Raw genomic sequence first — 13,610 nt, 5'->3', positions numbered from 1 at the left:
CCAAGAACACACAATGAGGAAAGGACAGTCTCATCAATAAACGGTATTGGGATATGCATATTCAGAAAAATGAAATGGTACCCCATCACACATCATATACAAAAATCAACTCAAAATAGATTGAAGACTTAAATGTAAGATCTGAAACAGTAAAACTATTAGAAGAAAACATAAGGGAAAAGCTTTCTGACATAAGGCTTGGGAATTATTTTTTGGATATGATTCCAAAAGCATAGGCTACAAAAGCAAAAACAGACATATGAGATTGCATCAAACTAAAAAACTACTGCACAGCAAAGGAAACAACAAAGTGAAGAGACAGTATGAAGAATGGAAGAAAATATGTGCAAACTACACACTAATAAGGGATTCATAACCAAAATATGTAAGAAATCACAGAACTTGATAGCAAAAAAACAATTAAGCCAATTTTGAAAATGGGCTAAAGACATGAATAGGCATTTCTCAAAAAAGGCATACAAATGGGCAACAGGTATACAAAAAGGTGCTCAACACCACTAACCATCAGGGAAATGCAAATCAACACTAAAATGAGATGTCACCTCACACCTGTTGGGACAGCCATTATCAAAAAGACAAAAGATAAATACTGGAGAGGATGTGAAGAGAACCCTTGTGTATTAGTGTTGGCAATGTAAATTGGTACAGCCACTATGGATAACAGTATGAAGACTCCTCAAAAAATTAAAAATAGAACTATCATATGATCCACTGATCCCACTTCTGAATATATACATCCAAAAGTAATGAAATCAGTATCTCAAAGAGATATCTGCACCCCTGTTCTCTGCAGCCTTATTTACAATAGCCCAGGTATGGAAACAATCTAAGTTTCCGTCGATGGATAAATGGATAAAGAAAATGCGATACAGATAGATAGATCTATATAGATAGATAGATAGATAGATAGGTAAGATATAAATATAGATATAGATATAAATAAAATATTATTTAGCTTAAAAAAAAATCTTGCCATTTGTGAAAACATGGATGAACCTAGAGGATGAAATAAACCAGACACAAACATGGCATGATCTCATTTATATGTGGAATATAAAAAAGTTGAATTTGTAGAAGCAGAGAACAGAATGGTGGTTACCAAGGGCTAGTGGGTGGCGGAAATGGGGAGATGTTGGTCAAGGAGTACAAAGTTTCAATTATGTAAGATGAATATGTTCTACAGGTCTAATTTACAGCATAATGGCTAAAGTTAATAACACTGTATGGTACACCTATAACTTGCTAAGAAGAGTAGATCTTAAAAGTGTTCTCATCACAGACACAAAGTGTGTGAAGTGACTGATACATTAATTAGCTTGATTGTGGTAATCATTTCATAATATATACATATATAAAAAATCACATTGTACTCCTTAAATACATACAACTTTTATTTCTCAATTATACCTCAAAAAAGCTGGATAAAAAAAGAATTTAGGAGTGGAATGATATCTGTCACCTACTTTCAAGTGGTTTGGCAAAAGGGTAGTATATGCGTTGCAGAGAGATGCGGAGGAGGTGTGGCTAGATGTTAACAGTTGATGACTCTAGGTAATGAAGTAATCAGTTACTCACTGTAACGCACTCTCAGCTTTGAGACTTTCAGCTCTTCAGCTCTGAGTTAAAAAATACTTTTAGGGTATACAGAAGCAGTATGTGAATATACCCATAGATGAAATCATTCTATTTTCTCTATAAAGAAGTTCATTAAGCAAAAGAAAACATCAGCTCACTCCCTGATTAAATTAGTAAATTCCAACGAAGTGAAATTTGATATTAATATTCTTAATAATTTTTTAAATTATGAAACCATGTACTTAGCTGTCCCCTCAGTCTCTAATGTTGTAACACAAGACAGTATCTGACTGCAAGATGTCTTGAGATACAATTATGTGTTTCATGTATTTTAGTGCTAAGATTGCTTTATAATTATCTGTGTACCTATATTTCCCTCTCATTAAACTATAAGTTCCTAAAGGACAGGGAATGTGTCATATTTATTACTATATCAAACACAATATCTGACATATTAACTGTTAAATATTAGCTGAATAAATGAAAAAGAAAAATTGGGTAAAACTAACTTTTTCAAATGAAGTGATTATTTCCAATTGTCCTCAAACACTTACTCTGGAAATTCACTTAAGTGCAGTGATTTAAGTACAGAAATGTTCATCCCACTACTATTTGTAATATTAACATTTTAGAAATAAATGTATAACCTTAGGAAGAGTAAAACAAATTATAGTATATCCATATAATGGACTTTAACACAGCCATTAATAATGGTATCAAAACATTTAACAGCATAGGGAAATATAAAAGAAAGAACACTGCAAATTAGATGTATGATCTTAATTATGTTTAAAAATGTAATAAAATGCATTAAAAAGGAACTAGAAGAAATTAATATTTCCTTATAAAATTGAATTATGATCTATTTTTTATTTCTTCATATACTTCCTATAACTTCAAAATTTTCTGCAAGTAGCAAGCATTACTCTTGTAACTAAAAAACTTTAAGAAAAAGAAAAATTTATTTAACCATCCTTTCCAAAACTACCTTCTTTCCTATGACATTACAGAAAGAAATTAATTCAATGTCCAACTGTAATGTTTTATCTCATGAAGAATCTTTAATTTTCATAACCCTGTTATTTATGAATCTTTTCATAGAGAAAGTACTTAATAACTAAAAAATTAAAACATGAATGTGAGAAAAAATTCACTATCAAATGCCAGAACAATAAAATGATAGCACATAGTACCCAAGCTAGAGATTCAGATACTATATAAACTCCAGAATTATAACTTTCAAATATCTTGGTTTAAAAGAGGGCTCTAAAACCTGTTAGAAGCTTTCTTAGGGAAGCACAAAATTCTATTTCTCAAGGAGTTACTTTTTTACCTCCCTAGAAACAAAAAGCTACATACATTATACCTCTACCTCTCTACATCTTGCTCCCCATTCTTCCATGAATTGTTGCCTACCATTTCTGAGGTTTAAGTCCAAACCGTTCTTGCTTCCAATATTTTTTCATTAGGAAGCAGCAGCTAGTCACGTGGTATCTTCCTGTTCTCACAATATTTTTCATAACCAACTAAATATTTTACGTACCTTCTTCCATTAACCCTCGGATCTGCTCATCTTTCTCTTTCAAAAGGTCTGCCGTTTCACTACTATTTAATCTAGTAGCAAGTTCTTCTTTTATACTTTTGATTTCCTAATTAAAAAAGAAGGAATATGAGTAACATAAAGCATTACTCTCATTCTGGGCATATTTTTCAATTTTTTTCCATATCCAAATACTCACATTCTCAATAAGAATCCATAAGTTTTGTACTGTTAACCTGAGTTTATATTACCTTGGTTAATTAAAAGTGAACAACTTTGAAAATGACATAGACCTGAATTCAGACATAAACAGGTTTTAATATGGAAATGGAAATGAGAAGAAGTTAACTTACAATATACTCTTTTTGAGTATCTCTACACATATTTTCTACAGGTTAAGCATTATTTTTGAAACATTCAATTAGTATATCTCCATTTTTCACTGTATTCCTTTTCCTCATCTGACACTCACTGCACTTACAAACATGTTGTGAACTGAGAGAAAAAACATAATTTCATAAGGTTCGATCGACTTTAATAAAGCAGAGATTCAGCAGAAACATGTTAAGATATTTTATCTTTTAAAACTACAATGGAGAAGTATGGTGATATGAAAAGTGTCCTATGATTTTAAACTTGGTTTTTATAATGCTCTGAAACTAAAAATAGCTAAAATAAACTAACATTTATTAGGTATTTAAACCATGCTTTGTATCCATTATCATTTAATCCTTACAACAATCCTGGGAGGGAGGCACTTGTACTATTCAACTACACAAATAAGAAAACTAAGACTAAGAAACCTTGAGTAAACTCTGAAGGTCAGAGAGCTATAAAGTCGTAGAGTTATAACTTAAACCCAGGCCTGTGAATCTTTAAAGCCCATGCTCTGAACTACCCACAACATTGATGTCCATTTCCAACCGTCAAAATTTCATCCATCAAGGTCCAGTTAAGAATGTCATGTCTTCCATGAAATCTTCCTCAGTTCCTCTGATCAGAATTCATCCTCCATGATACCATTTCAAAGTGCTTATTCAACTGCCTACTACTATACATTTGTTGACATTATTTGTCTCCCAACAGTAGAAAAGCAAACTCTTCACTTAAGGTAATTAAATTCACCTTTGAATTTCCTATGAATCCTAAGTAGGGGGTTCATACATGGCAGTACACATAAAATGTGTTAAAACGTAGGACCCAAGTTTTTTCCAGCTATAATTAATGGTTTAGATCTATTTTAGATCTATAATTCAAAGTGTACTACAGAAGACAAACATTACTTAAAATCTACTTTTTGTACTGTATTCAGATGGAATAGAGCAAGAACACGAAGAGTTAAGTTGGTTAGATAGTCTCAGGTTATTATTAGTGTCTAAAATGATACTAATTAAAGTTGCTAATTAAAGCAACCAAGCAGATAGAAGTATATCATATTTCTTTTCTGTAAGAATATATAGAGAAAAATTATAAATATTAACATTGACATTCATCAAGAAGGGAGAAAACAACCTCAGAAGGGCATATACTGAGAAATGCTATAATACATGGGATACAAGCAATAATTACTAACCTTAATTGGTTACCAATATCTGAAACAGCCAACTGTTCCAAATTATAAGAATTAGAACAAATAGTTCCCAATCAGGAGCAATTTTGCCCCCAAGGGGACATTTGGCAATATGTGGCAACATTTTCAATTATCACAACCGAGGGGGGATTAGGTTGGGGTTGAAGAGGGAAGGGTGATACTGGCTTCTTTTAGGTAGGGGCCTGGGATGCTGGTAAATACCCTACAATGCACAGGACAGTCCCATACAATATAAAATTATCCAGCCCAAAATGTCAGTAGTGCTGAGGTTGAGAAATCCTACATTAGGATAAATCAACATTTTATGCTAATATTCAATGTCACTAATCATTAGGAATTTTTATTTTAAAATTACTTTGACTTGAAGGAGTATATATATATATATATGTGTGTGTGTGTGTGTGTGTATATATATATATATATATTTTTTTTTTTTTTTTGAAGCAGAAGGGAAAAATAACAAATGAGAGTAATGGTGATTTTTAAAATTTATAGAGTGCCATTTAGATTTAAGTGTTATTTATTTTTATTTTGATGGACTTATCATTTATAAAAATTATTCCCAAGATCCTTGCTATATATCTTGCAAGGACTTACACATAAATTATACAAATACTGGCTTAGATTTTTTTCAAAGTATCAAAAGTCTGTAATCCTAGAGGTGCGAAAAATCTAAAATTTAAGTGTTAATATACTACATGGTATCCTTTTTAATCTTACTTCTTTTTTCCCATACCAAAATAATAATGCATTCCTCAAAAAAATATGTCTCTGTAGAGTTTATTTAGTATTATTTTAAACTTCCATTACCTTTTTAGCAGCATCTCTCTCTTTGCAGGCTAGCTGAACTTTCTTTTCTGCTTCTGCAATTCTTTGAGTAAACTCATCTTTCAAGGAAGAAATGCTGCTGCTCTCTTCTTTCACTCTGATCATTTCACTAAATTTAAAATAATACTGAGACTGAAAATACTTGTTTATATATTCTAAAGTTAACAGCTGAGTTCAGTTTGCAAAAAAAAAACTAACATTCTCTTCAACATACACTTTACTAAAATAGATTAATTTTAGGCCTGTTAACTTTTAAGAGAAAAATTACCTGCTTAATTTATTTTAAAACACTTCAAAGAAAACCCATTAGAAATTGAAAATGTCACCAATACATGATGTGTAAAAATTACAAAAAGGTAACTAAAACTTTTCACTGTTAAATCTTAATTGTGTCACATTTTACTAATCAGCTCCTTAAAGCAAACTAGTACTCAGTATTTTTTTAAACTATAATCTCAGTTTTCTCTAAATATACCTTTTAAATCTCTAATACTAACAGATTATTAATAACAAAAGGGAAGAGGTTTTTTTGTTTTTGTTTTGCAAAACACCTCTCTTCAGTGCCAGTGGTAAAAGAGTAAGATAATTTGAGGAGAAAAGTAATCTCTAAGGGTGGAATGGAAATACCATTCAATTCTCAATAATTATAAACAAGTTAAAATATAAAACATTTTAACTTAAAAAACATTCTTAAGTAATAACCAAGTGTATGGACCACTACAAAATGTGTAAAATTACTCACATTTGTAAAGTACTTACTCTTTCAGATTATCATAAGCTTCTTCTAGAAGTGCTTTTTCTTTACTAAGAGATAATAACTGAGCTTCCCTTTTATCCAGTTTCTCATTCAGAAATTCAACTGTCTGGATAAGAAGAATACACAAAAGTCCAACATTCAACTTTAAAAGACCATTTTTACATGCAGGTGAAAAAGTAAAGGCCGCCAAATCACTGCAATTAATAAAACAGCATTATCTCATAAAAAGAATTAAAAACAAAACTGGGAACACAGCAGACATAGAACAGCAAGAACTCACACGGAGTGGGTAGGAGGGTATAAATTAGTACTACAACCACGTAGTTGGTAGTTTGGTAAAACGCTTTGGAAAACAGTTAAGCAATATCTAGTTAAAGATCTACATACCCCTTCATGTAGAAAATTCTACTTTTAGGTGTACCTCAGAGGAGAAAACATTTACAGCAATTCGTTTGCAATAGCAAAAATGTGGGAAGAGTGTACATGACCACTAAAAAAGGAAGGGAGATGAGATGCAATCAAAAAGATCAAAGAGGGGCTTCAAAGCTTCTACTAATGTTCTCTATCTTATCTGGGTACTGGATATACAAGTGTTTGTTTCTCCATATTATTCTTCAACCCAAACATGTAACATGCAACATTTTTAGCATGATACATTGCATTTAAAAAATGAAATTAACTTTAGAAAATCGATAGGCATATAATTTTTAAATCTCCAGAATATATTAGTATAAAGCTAAGCAAAAAGGGATGGTTAGACTATCTTATTCCTTATTCCTGCTTAAGCAGTGATACACTTGTGCATGAGGGGAGGAATGGTGCCTTTTGTACTAAAAAATAAATAAATTAAGTCTTACCTGATTTAGGTCTAGATTAACTTAGAAATCACTTACCTTCTAACAATGGTTCAAAAATATATTATTAATAATAAATAGTGTTGGTTTCTAGGAATTCAAACTGCTATTATAGCTAGAGCATGGCATTTTGTTTGTGAATAATATTAAACCTAGGTAACAGAATCTGGCACTTTTTTTACTTTAAATAATTCAATACATGACACTTAGAGGACATTTCTTCAAGATATCCTGTATCTCAGAAGAGTCTATTAAAGATGGCAGATCCAACTCAATTTCTACACCTAAAATTCATAGGAAAAACGAAAACTGTGACTTAAAGAATTTACACCACTTTCCTTTTTTACATATTAGGTGAAAGCAATTTGTCATTCCTAAACAACACTTTTGATCCTTGGACATTTCCCTTTCTTATTCATTTAAGATAGCTATCAGTAGGAAATATCAAAAACAACATAAAAAACGAACAAGCAATTAATAACAACAGAAAAACATCAATGATCTGAGACCAAATTTTTCATTCAAGATTTGCTACAAATAATGTGAACATGCAAAATATTTTCGATATAAGAAAAATTATATAATATTTAGATTTGTTTGAGCACCTTATCTGCAAAAGAGGTGAAGGTATCTGTTTACATAAGAAGACAGTCCCTTGCAAACTAATAAATTAATGAGTCCAGCAAAAGAGAATATTAAGGTGATAAGGACTCAACAGTAAAGGCCTAAGATGGAAACTTTTTTATGGTTAGTTATACTGAACTATCAACTTATGCTACCATACTTGTCTTCGAGAAATTTCAAATAATTTAGCATCAATAATTCTTCAAGTTTAAGATCCTTAACACCATACTTAAATGCAAAATGCCTGTCTTTTTTAATCAGTACAAACCATTGGGCATCACGGAATATTAAAAATAAACCAATGATTTAATCTCTGAAAAGCACATCAAAAAATCCCCTTCTACTTCCTATAGTTACCTTGAATACATCTTCCTTCTCAGAAAGTGCTTCTGGCTCACTTTCAGGAACTTCGGGCTGGTCAGCCACCTTGTCTAGGACAGTATGCCCTTCATTTACTGGTGTAGAAGAAACCAAGATATCAGGCTGTTCACAGTTAACAGGAGTTGCACTTCGTCCACTTTCTTCCATTTCTGTTTCTTCAGTGGGCATAATTAATGTTTCATTTGCTTCTTCAGGTTTTCCTTCAACAGATCCAACTGTTTTAGCCTTTGGAGTTGAAGAATTAACTATAATAGGTACTAAAGCATACCCCTTGCCTGACAATTCATCATCTGAATTGATTTCGCTTACACTACGGCTATCTAATGACTGTACACTAAACGAGTCTATTCTTTCAAAAGCATCAGATGAGCAGCAACTCTCAGTGAGTTTTTGGAAATCATCTAAACGATTATATTCAGGACAAGCAGATGCTGAGAGAAGCTGAAAGGATGTCTGCATCAAGTGCAGACTTGATTTTGAATCTGTAGTCTCTTGTCTCGAGCTTGCTGAGCTCTCACTTATTACACTTTCATGATCTAAAACTTCAATATCACTAGTGGTAGAAGTACCTGATGAGAAGGTACTAACAGGAGGAGAAGGTGTATTGCTCTGTCTGTCTTCATGTTTTTGCTCCTTAGGTTCCAAAGCCATGTCCTTTGTTTCCGCTGTGAGAGGCTGTGTAGGCATATTAGATACATTTTCCCTAGTTGTTTTCACATGAATTATACTTTCAGATACTTTCAAATGTACTGCTGACACCTTTGTATCAGATTCTTTATTAAGAGTTTCTGCATGCTTGCCCTCAGTTTTAGGAGACACAGTACTGGCTGCCAGAGTTTCCCCCGATACAAATGGAGGAGAGTCTTCTACTTTCGACTCAGCGGCTTCAGTTGTTCTTGACTGTCCAGCGTGCAAGGACTCCTGTAAGGTGCTTTTCACTTCTTCTTCTGGTCGCTGTGATTTAGCTGGTGGTTTTGATACCACTGGACTCTTCTGAATGGTCTGGACATCGGTGGGAGAGAGAAAGGCACTGAAGAAATTTTCAGATTCATCTACCACAGTTCTTCGAACTGGCTTTGTAATTGCTTTAGGAGAGGCTACCGGTTGATTCTGAGGTTCAGTGTTGGATTTTAACCCCCAGGTTGAAGTATCCCATCCTCCACTGACAGGGGGACTTATTCCTTTGACAAAAAAATATATATATATTAAAAAAGAAAAAAATATACCTATATATAAAGCATTTAAATTACAATCATTACTGTAAGTCAATATAAACGTTTTTTTAAAACCCTACAGAATACAACCCGTAATTTGGACATGTTGAAGTCCTTGCTTACTACGTAATTAATTAGTTCATCGTTTAACTTTGGGCCTTAAAAAGGAAAACTGGTGTGCATCTGCCAAGAGGACCTAGGAGCAAAGCTGAAAGACTAGATTGAAGCTGGCCTACCAGAAGCAAGTATGTTATTCCCTCCTACAACAAATTAATGAAGTAATGGTATGTGTTAATAACCAATGCTAAGTCCAAGATACATATGATGCATCTCATAATAATGGGCAGTATCTTCACTTACAGTTCATGTGTAGTCATGGCAAATAGAATCTACCTTCTATACAATTAGTTCCATATTAATTTTATTCTTGTAATATCAATGATAAAACATAGTTATCAGCTAGACAGATGGCAACACTCAAAAACTGAACCCAAAATACTGGTGACAAATGTCCTTTTTCAAAGATCAAAGTAAACTGATGGGAACAGTAACTTCTAAAGGGCAAATTCATTTTCATCCACTTAATGACAAGCCCATTCTCCAAGTCCCACTCTCCAAACCTACTCTGAGAAAGTTTTGTTCTCTCGCTAAATTCCAAATTATGTTAGCAATTATAGAAGGTCATATGAATTTCAAAAATGCACATTTTTTTTCAATTATTGCTTTTTGACAAAGATAGCAGTTTACACTAGGATTTTTTTTTAAAGCACTAGGGAGAAAATAACCATTTTCTGAGCAAAAAAGGTAATTCTATCAGTCATACAAATAATATGTTACTGAAAAACCCGATGATAAACAAAAAATGGCATATTTGCTAAAATACTTAAAGCATTTCTTTAAAAAAATTTCTTCCATTTCTAAATTCAAAAGTGGCTGAGCAGAATCATCACAAACCCCAAACACTTAAAAGCTGGTGGGCAGAGCACAAGTACCTAAAAGCTCCTAAAAGCTAACAAGCCCAACACTAAATTCTATCCTTTAATATGACTTCGGAGATAACTAGGCAATTTTAGCTTGGGGATACAGTTTTACATCCATTTGTTCAGTATACCAGAACGGTGGAAAAAGGGAGAAAAACAAAATAAGACACAAAGGAACAAACAAAATAAAATCTGCTGATTAATTATTGTCATGGCAACGAATGACAGAAGTCAAATTTGCCTGTTGGAGAAAGTTTTATATAAATCGCAGGGTTATGTGATATCCACTTAAATCACTCCATTATGAAAACTGGTCATCTCTGAGTGACGGCGACGTAAAACATAGGTGATCAGTCAACATTTATGGCATTTCACTAAAACCTAAGTCTATTCTGGATAACTTATTTTAAAAAAAAAAGAATTATAGAGCAGGATTCGAGCCCCAGATTTCATAAAAGGAGTATCCTTACATTTACAACTTATATTCTGTCTCTTTTACAGTTAAGACATTCAAAACGTGGGGTAGGTAGCCTGAAAAAAGGAAGTGGAGCTCCTTCCACCAAGATCCTATAACATCTTGGAAAAAGTAACAGGATGGTGACATAAACACATGAGCCAAAATATCTTAAAACGATGCACCTCAAATTTAGGTCCTGACTTCTCAAAGACATAAAATGAGGAAAAGAAACCAGAAAGGAGTAGTAAGGAATAACTTATTCTTTCTCCCAGAGATTCACAACCCCAAAGTCGGGCCAATCTGCACCCCACACACCAAAAAGGAGAAACTGTTGCTTAGACTTAGAGCTAAAAGCAGCTGAAGATCCCTGAAAAGTGAAGCCCAGGGACTCTTGAGAAAGAGAGACGAGACTATTGGAGGCTAGACCGCGACGCGACCGGAACTCGCGGGCCGCGCCCCCCCCAGACCCTCCCGCGGGAGGAGTGGCCCAGAGGAACGGGCCGCGCCGTCTCTGCACCACGGAGGGCAGCGCCAGAACTCGAGGAGCTGTTTCAGGAGAGACGGCCATACAGAACCCAGGAGGCGCGCAGCACCCGCTAAGTGTTCGCGACTGTTCTTCCCGTCCCCGCGGACTGATTCCGATACTGGGCTCGGACAGCGTCCCGAGCGCGCAGCCGGCCCGGGTTCGAGGGCCTGTGATGCGGTCGACGTGGAGGGAGGGCGCGGGGCCACGACCACCGAATCAGGTCCCCGTCAGTCCCCACCCGGGGCCACGGGCAAGGAAGGACCCAGGGCTGGGTTCTCCCTCGGGACTAGAGCAAAGATCAACTGAGAGGCCAGAGCAGGGTTTGGGGCCGGGCTGGGGACCAGGACTTGATCATTAAGTCCGTCGCTCAGCGAGGCGGGAGCCCCCACTCCCCCACCCCCGCCGCTTCACCTGTCGGTCTCGGAAAAGAAGCCCGCGGGAGCGCAGTGACGCCGCCGCTCGCGCCCTTACCCGGCTCTCCGTACGGAATGGTCTCGGCCCAGGCGCTCGGCTCCTCTTCCTGGATGTCCAGGACCCTGTCGATGGACTTCTGGGCCTGAGACAGGGCCTGCTTGGCGAAGCTGGAGAGCTGGGAGGCGTTGAACCAGCTCATATCCCCTCCTCAGCCGCCGCCAGCGGCGGCGGCGGCGGCGGCGGCGGCAGCACCGAACTGTAAGGCCGCGGGACAAGTCGACTGCCGCAGACCCGGCGGAGGGTCCACGGAGAGCCTCGCCCCCTTCTCCACTCGGCGGGCCCTGTCAGCGGGGAGCCATGACCCCGCAGGTCTTCCCCAAGCCGGAGACGTTACCCTCAGCGTTTTCCTCACATGAAACGAAAGGCTCAGACTGCGCAGGCGCTGGCTGCTTCCACGTACACAACCGGCAAGTCCCGGAGCCCAAAGTTCCGCCGGTAGACGGAAGAACCGAAGAACATTGACGTCACTTCCTGGGGTCCAGGATTGCCCGTAGTTATGGAGGAACGCGGAACGGTTCCTATCGAAACTGATTCCAGACGTAGTGCGGCGACTGTCAGCCCTGGGAGGAATTCTGTGGCTGTATCAGCAGGGGCTGATTCCTCCGGGAGGAATATGCGAGTTCTGAAATGAGTTCCTTCCTGGAAAATAGCTCTTGTATTAAGAGCTAGAGCCTTGCCAGCAATAATTGAACAAGGAAGTTTGGGTCTTGCGTTTCTCTTACTTAGCGTCTCCTCTGTTAATCAGTTATGTGTCAACTTGGCCTTAGGAAGGAACTCTGGGTTTGGGTCTGTCTAAAACTACCGGGCATCGTATGAAAGGACCTGATCCAGCCCATCTGATGCAAGCAAGTAAAAAGCCGTCTTCCACAGTAACGAGAAATCAGGACAAGGGCACAATCTCCCCTTTAAGATACAGGTCCACTGTCGGCCTCAGTCAAAACAAACCTGGGAAGCATTAAAACTATTACTCTTAATATGTACTGTGCATATTATTTAAAATACAACTTTTTTGCATGTGCTCTTCAAACAAATCAAATTGGTGGCCTTCCTAATCTAGTCAGCAGCTGTTTGGTTTGGCCCCCATAATATTAAAATTCTACCAACATTTAAAAACCAGATTTCACAGAAAAATCCAGACATCCAGCTGATTTTGAAAAATATGTACACCAACATGCAACAGTCAGCTGCAGCAGTTGCCACTTCTGACTAATAATTTTCACTTCAATATGTCACAGACCCCACTATTCTAAATACACTCTTCCTAATGTGGTTATTTACCTCACCTGTTTCCCCTACACTTAAGTATTTTACCACACTGCAAGGAACCATGCCATAAAGGAATTATTTATAGCCAGATTTAAACTCTGCCCTTGAGAAGTTATGACCTTCTGATGATTTTATCTAACTTCTGCAAAAATTTGCATATTGAAACTTTTACAATTTAGTAATGTACACAATAGTACTAAGTAACTCAGGTAATTTCAAACAGCTTAGCTAAGTAGCCTGAAGAGGAGGTCAGGTTAGGCTTGGAATCCCTCCCTGTTCCAAGACTTCTAATTGGATAGCTTGAGGTAAATGACCTAAACTTTCTAAAACTATTCAGCTCTCAGATGAAGATATTATCACCTTCTCACAAGGCTACTTTGAGAATTATTGTAGCACCTGTATATAGCACCTGTAAACTGAACCTGTAACTTTAAAGGAAAGCATATACATTTACGCCATATGATTTTATAACGAAACAAATTATTTGTCAATATAGAGCTAGAAATAAAAATAAATGAAAAT

General features: G+C 36.2%; 1 protein-coding gene across 2 annotated transcripts in view; it reads right to left on the bottom strand.

The window, feature by feature from the left end:
• Nucleotides 1-12,195, bottom strand: part of TMF1 (TATA element modulatory factor 1) — a 28,158-nt gene extending 15,963 nt beyond the window's left edge. The window contains exons 1-5 of one of the 2 annotated variants that reach the window (XM_065885283.1): nt 11,820-12,195; nt 8,148-9,352; nt 6,315-6,418; nt 5,538-5,664; nt 3,140-3,245 (exon numbers count right to left, since the gene is read on the bottom strand). In XM_065885283.1, the coding sequence (XP_065741355.1) occupies nt 3,140-3,245; nt 5,538-5,664; nt 6,315-6,418; nt 8,148-9,352; nt 11,820-11,961 (1,684 nt within the window). In that variant the 5' untranslated portion in view covers nt 11,962-12,195. Of the gene's footprint in view, nt 1-3,139; nt 3,246-5,537; nt 5,665-6,314; nt 6,419-8,134; nt 9,353-11,819 lie in introns of both variants that reach the window. The other variant, XM_065885282.1, reaches the window with a different exon arrangement.
• Between the last annotated feature and the right edge of the window lie 1,415 nt (nt 12,196-13,610).

Source organism: Phocoena phocoena, chromosome 10 (genome assembly GCF_963924675.1).
Source record: "Phocoena phocoena chromosome 10, mPhoPho1.1, whole genome shotgun sequence".
NCBI lineage: Eukaryota > Metazoa > Chordata > Mammalia > Artiodactyla > Phocoenidae > Phocoena > Phocoena phocoena.
The sequence above is the reverse complement of the archived record's forward strand: the minus strand, read 5'-3'. Positions and strand labels throughout refer to the sequence as shown.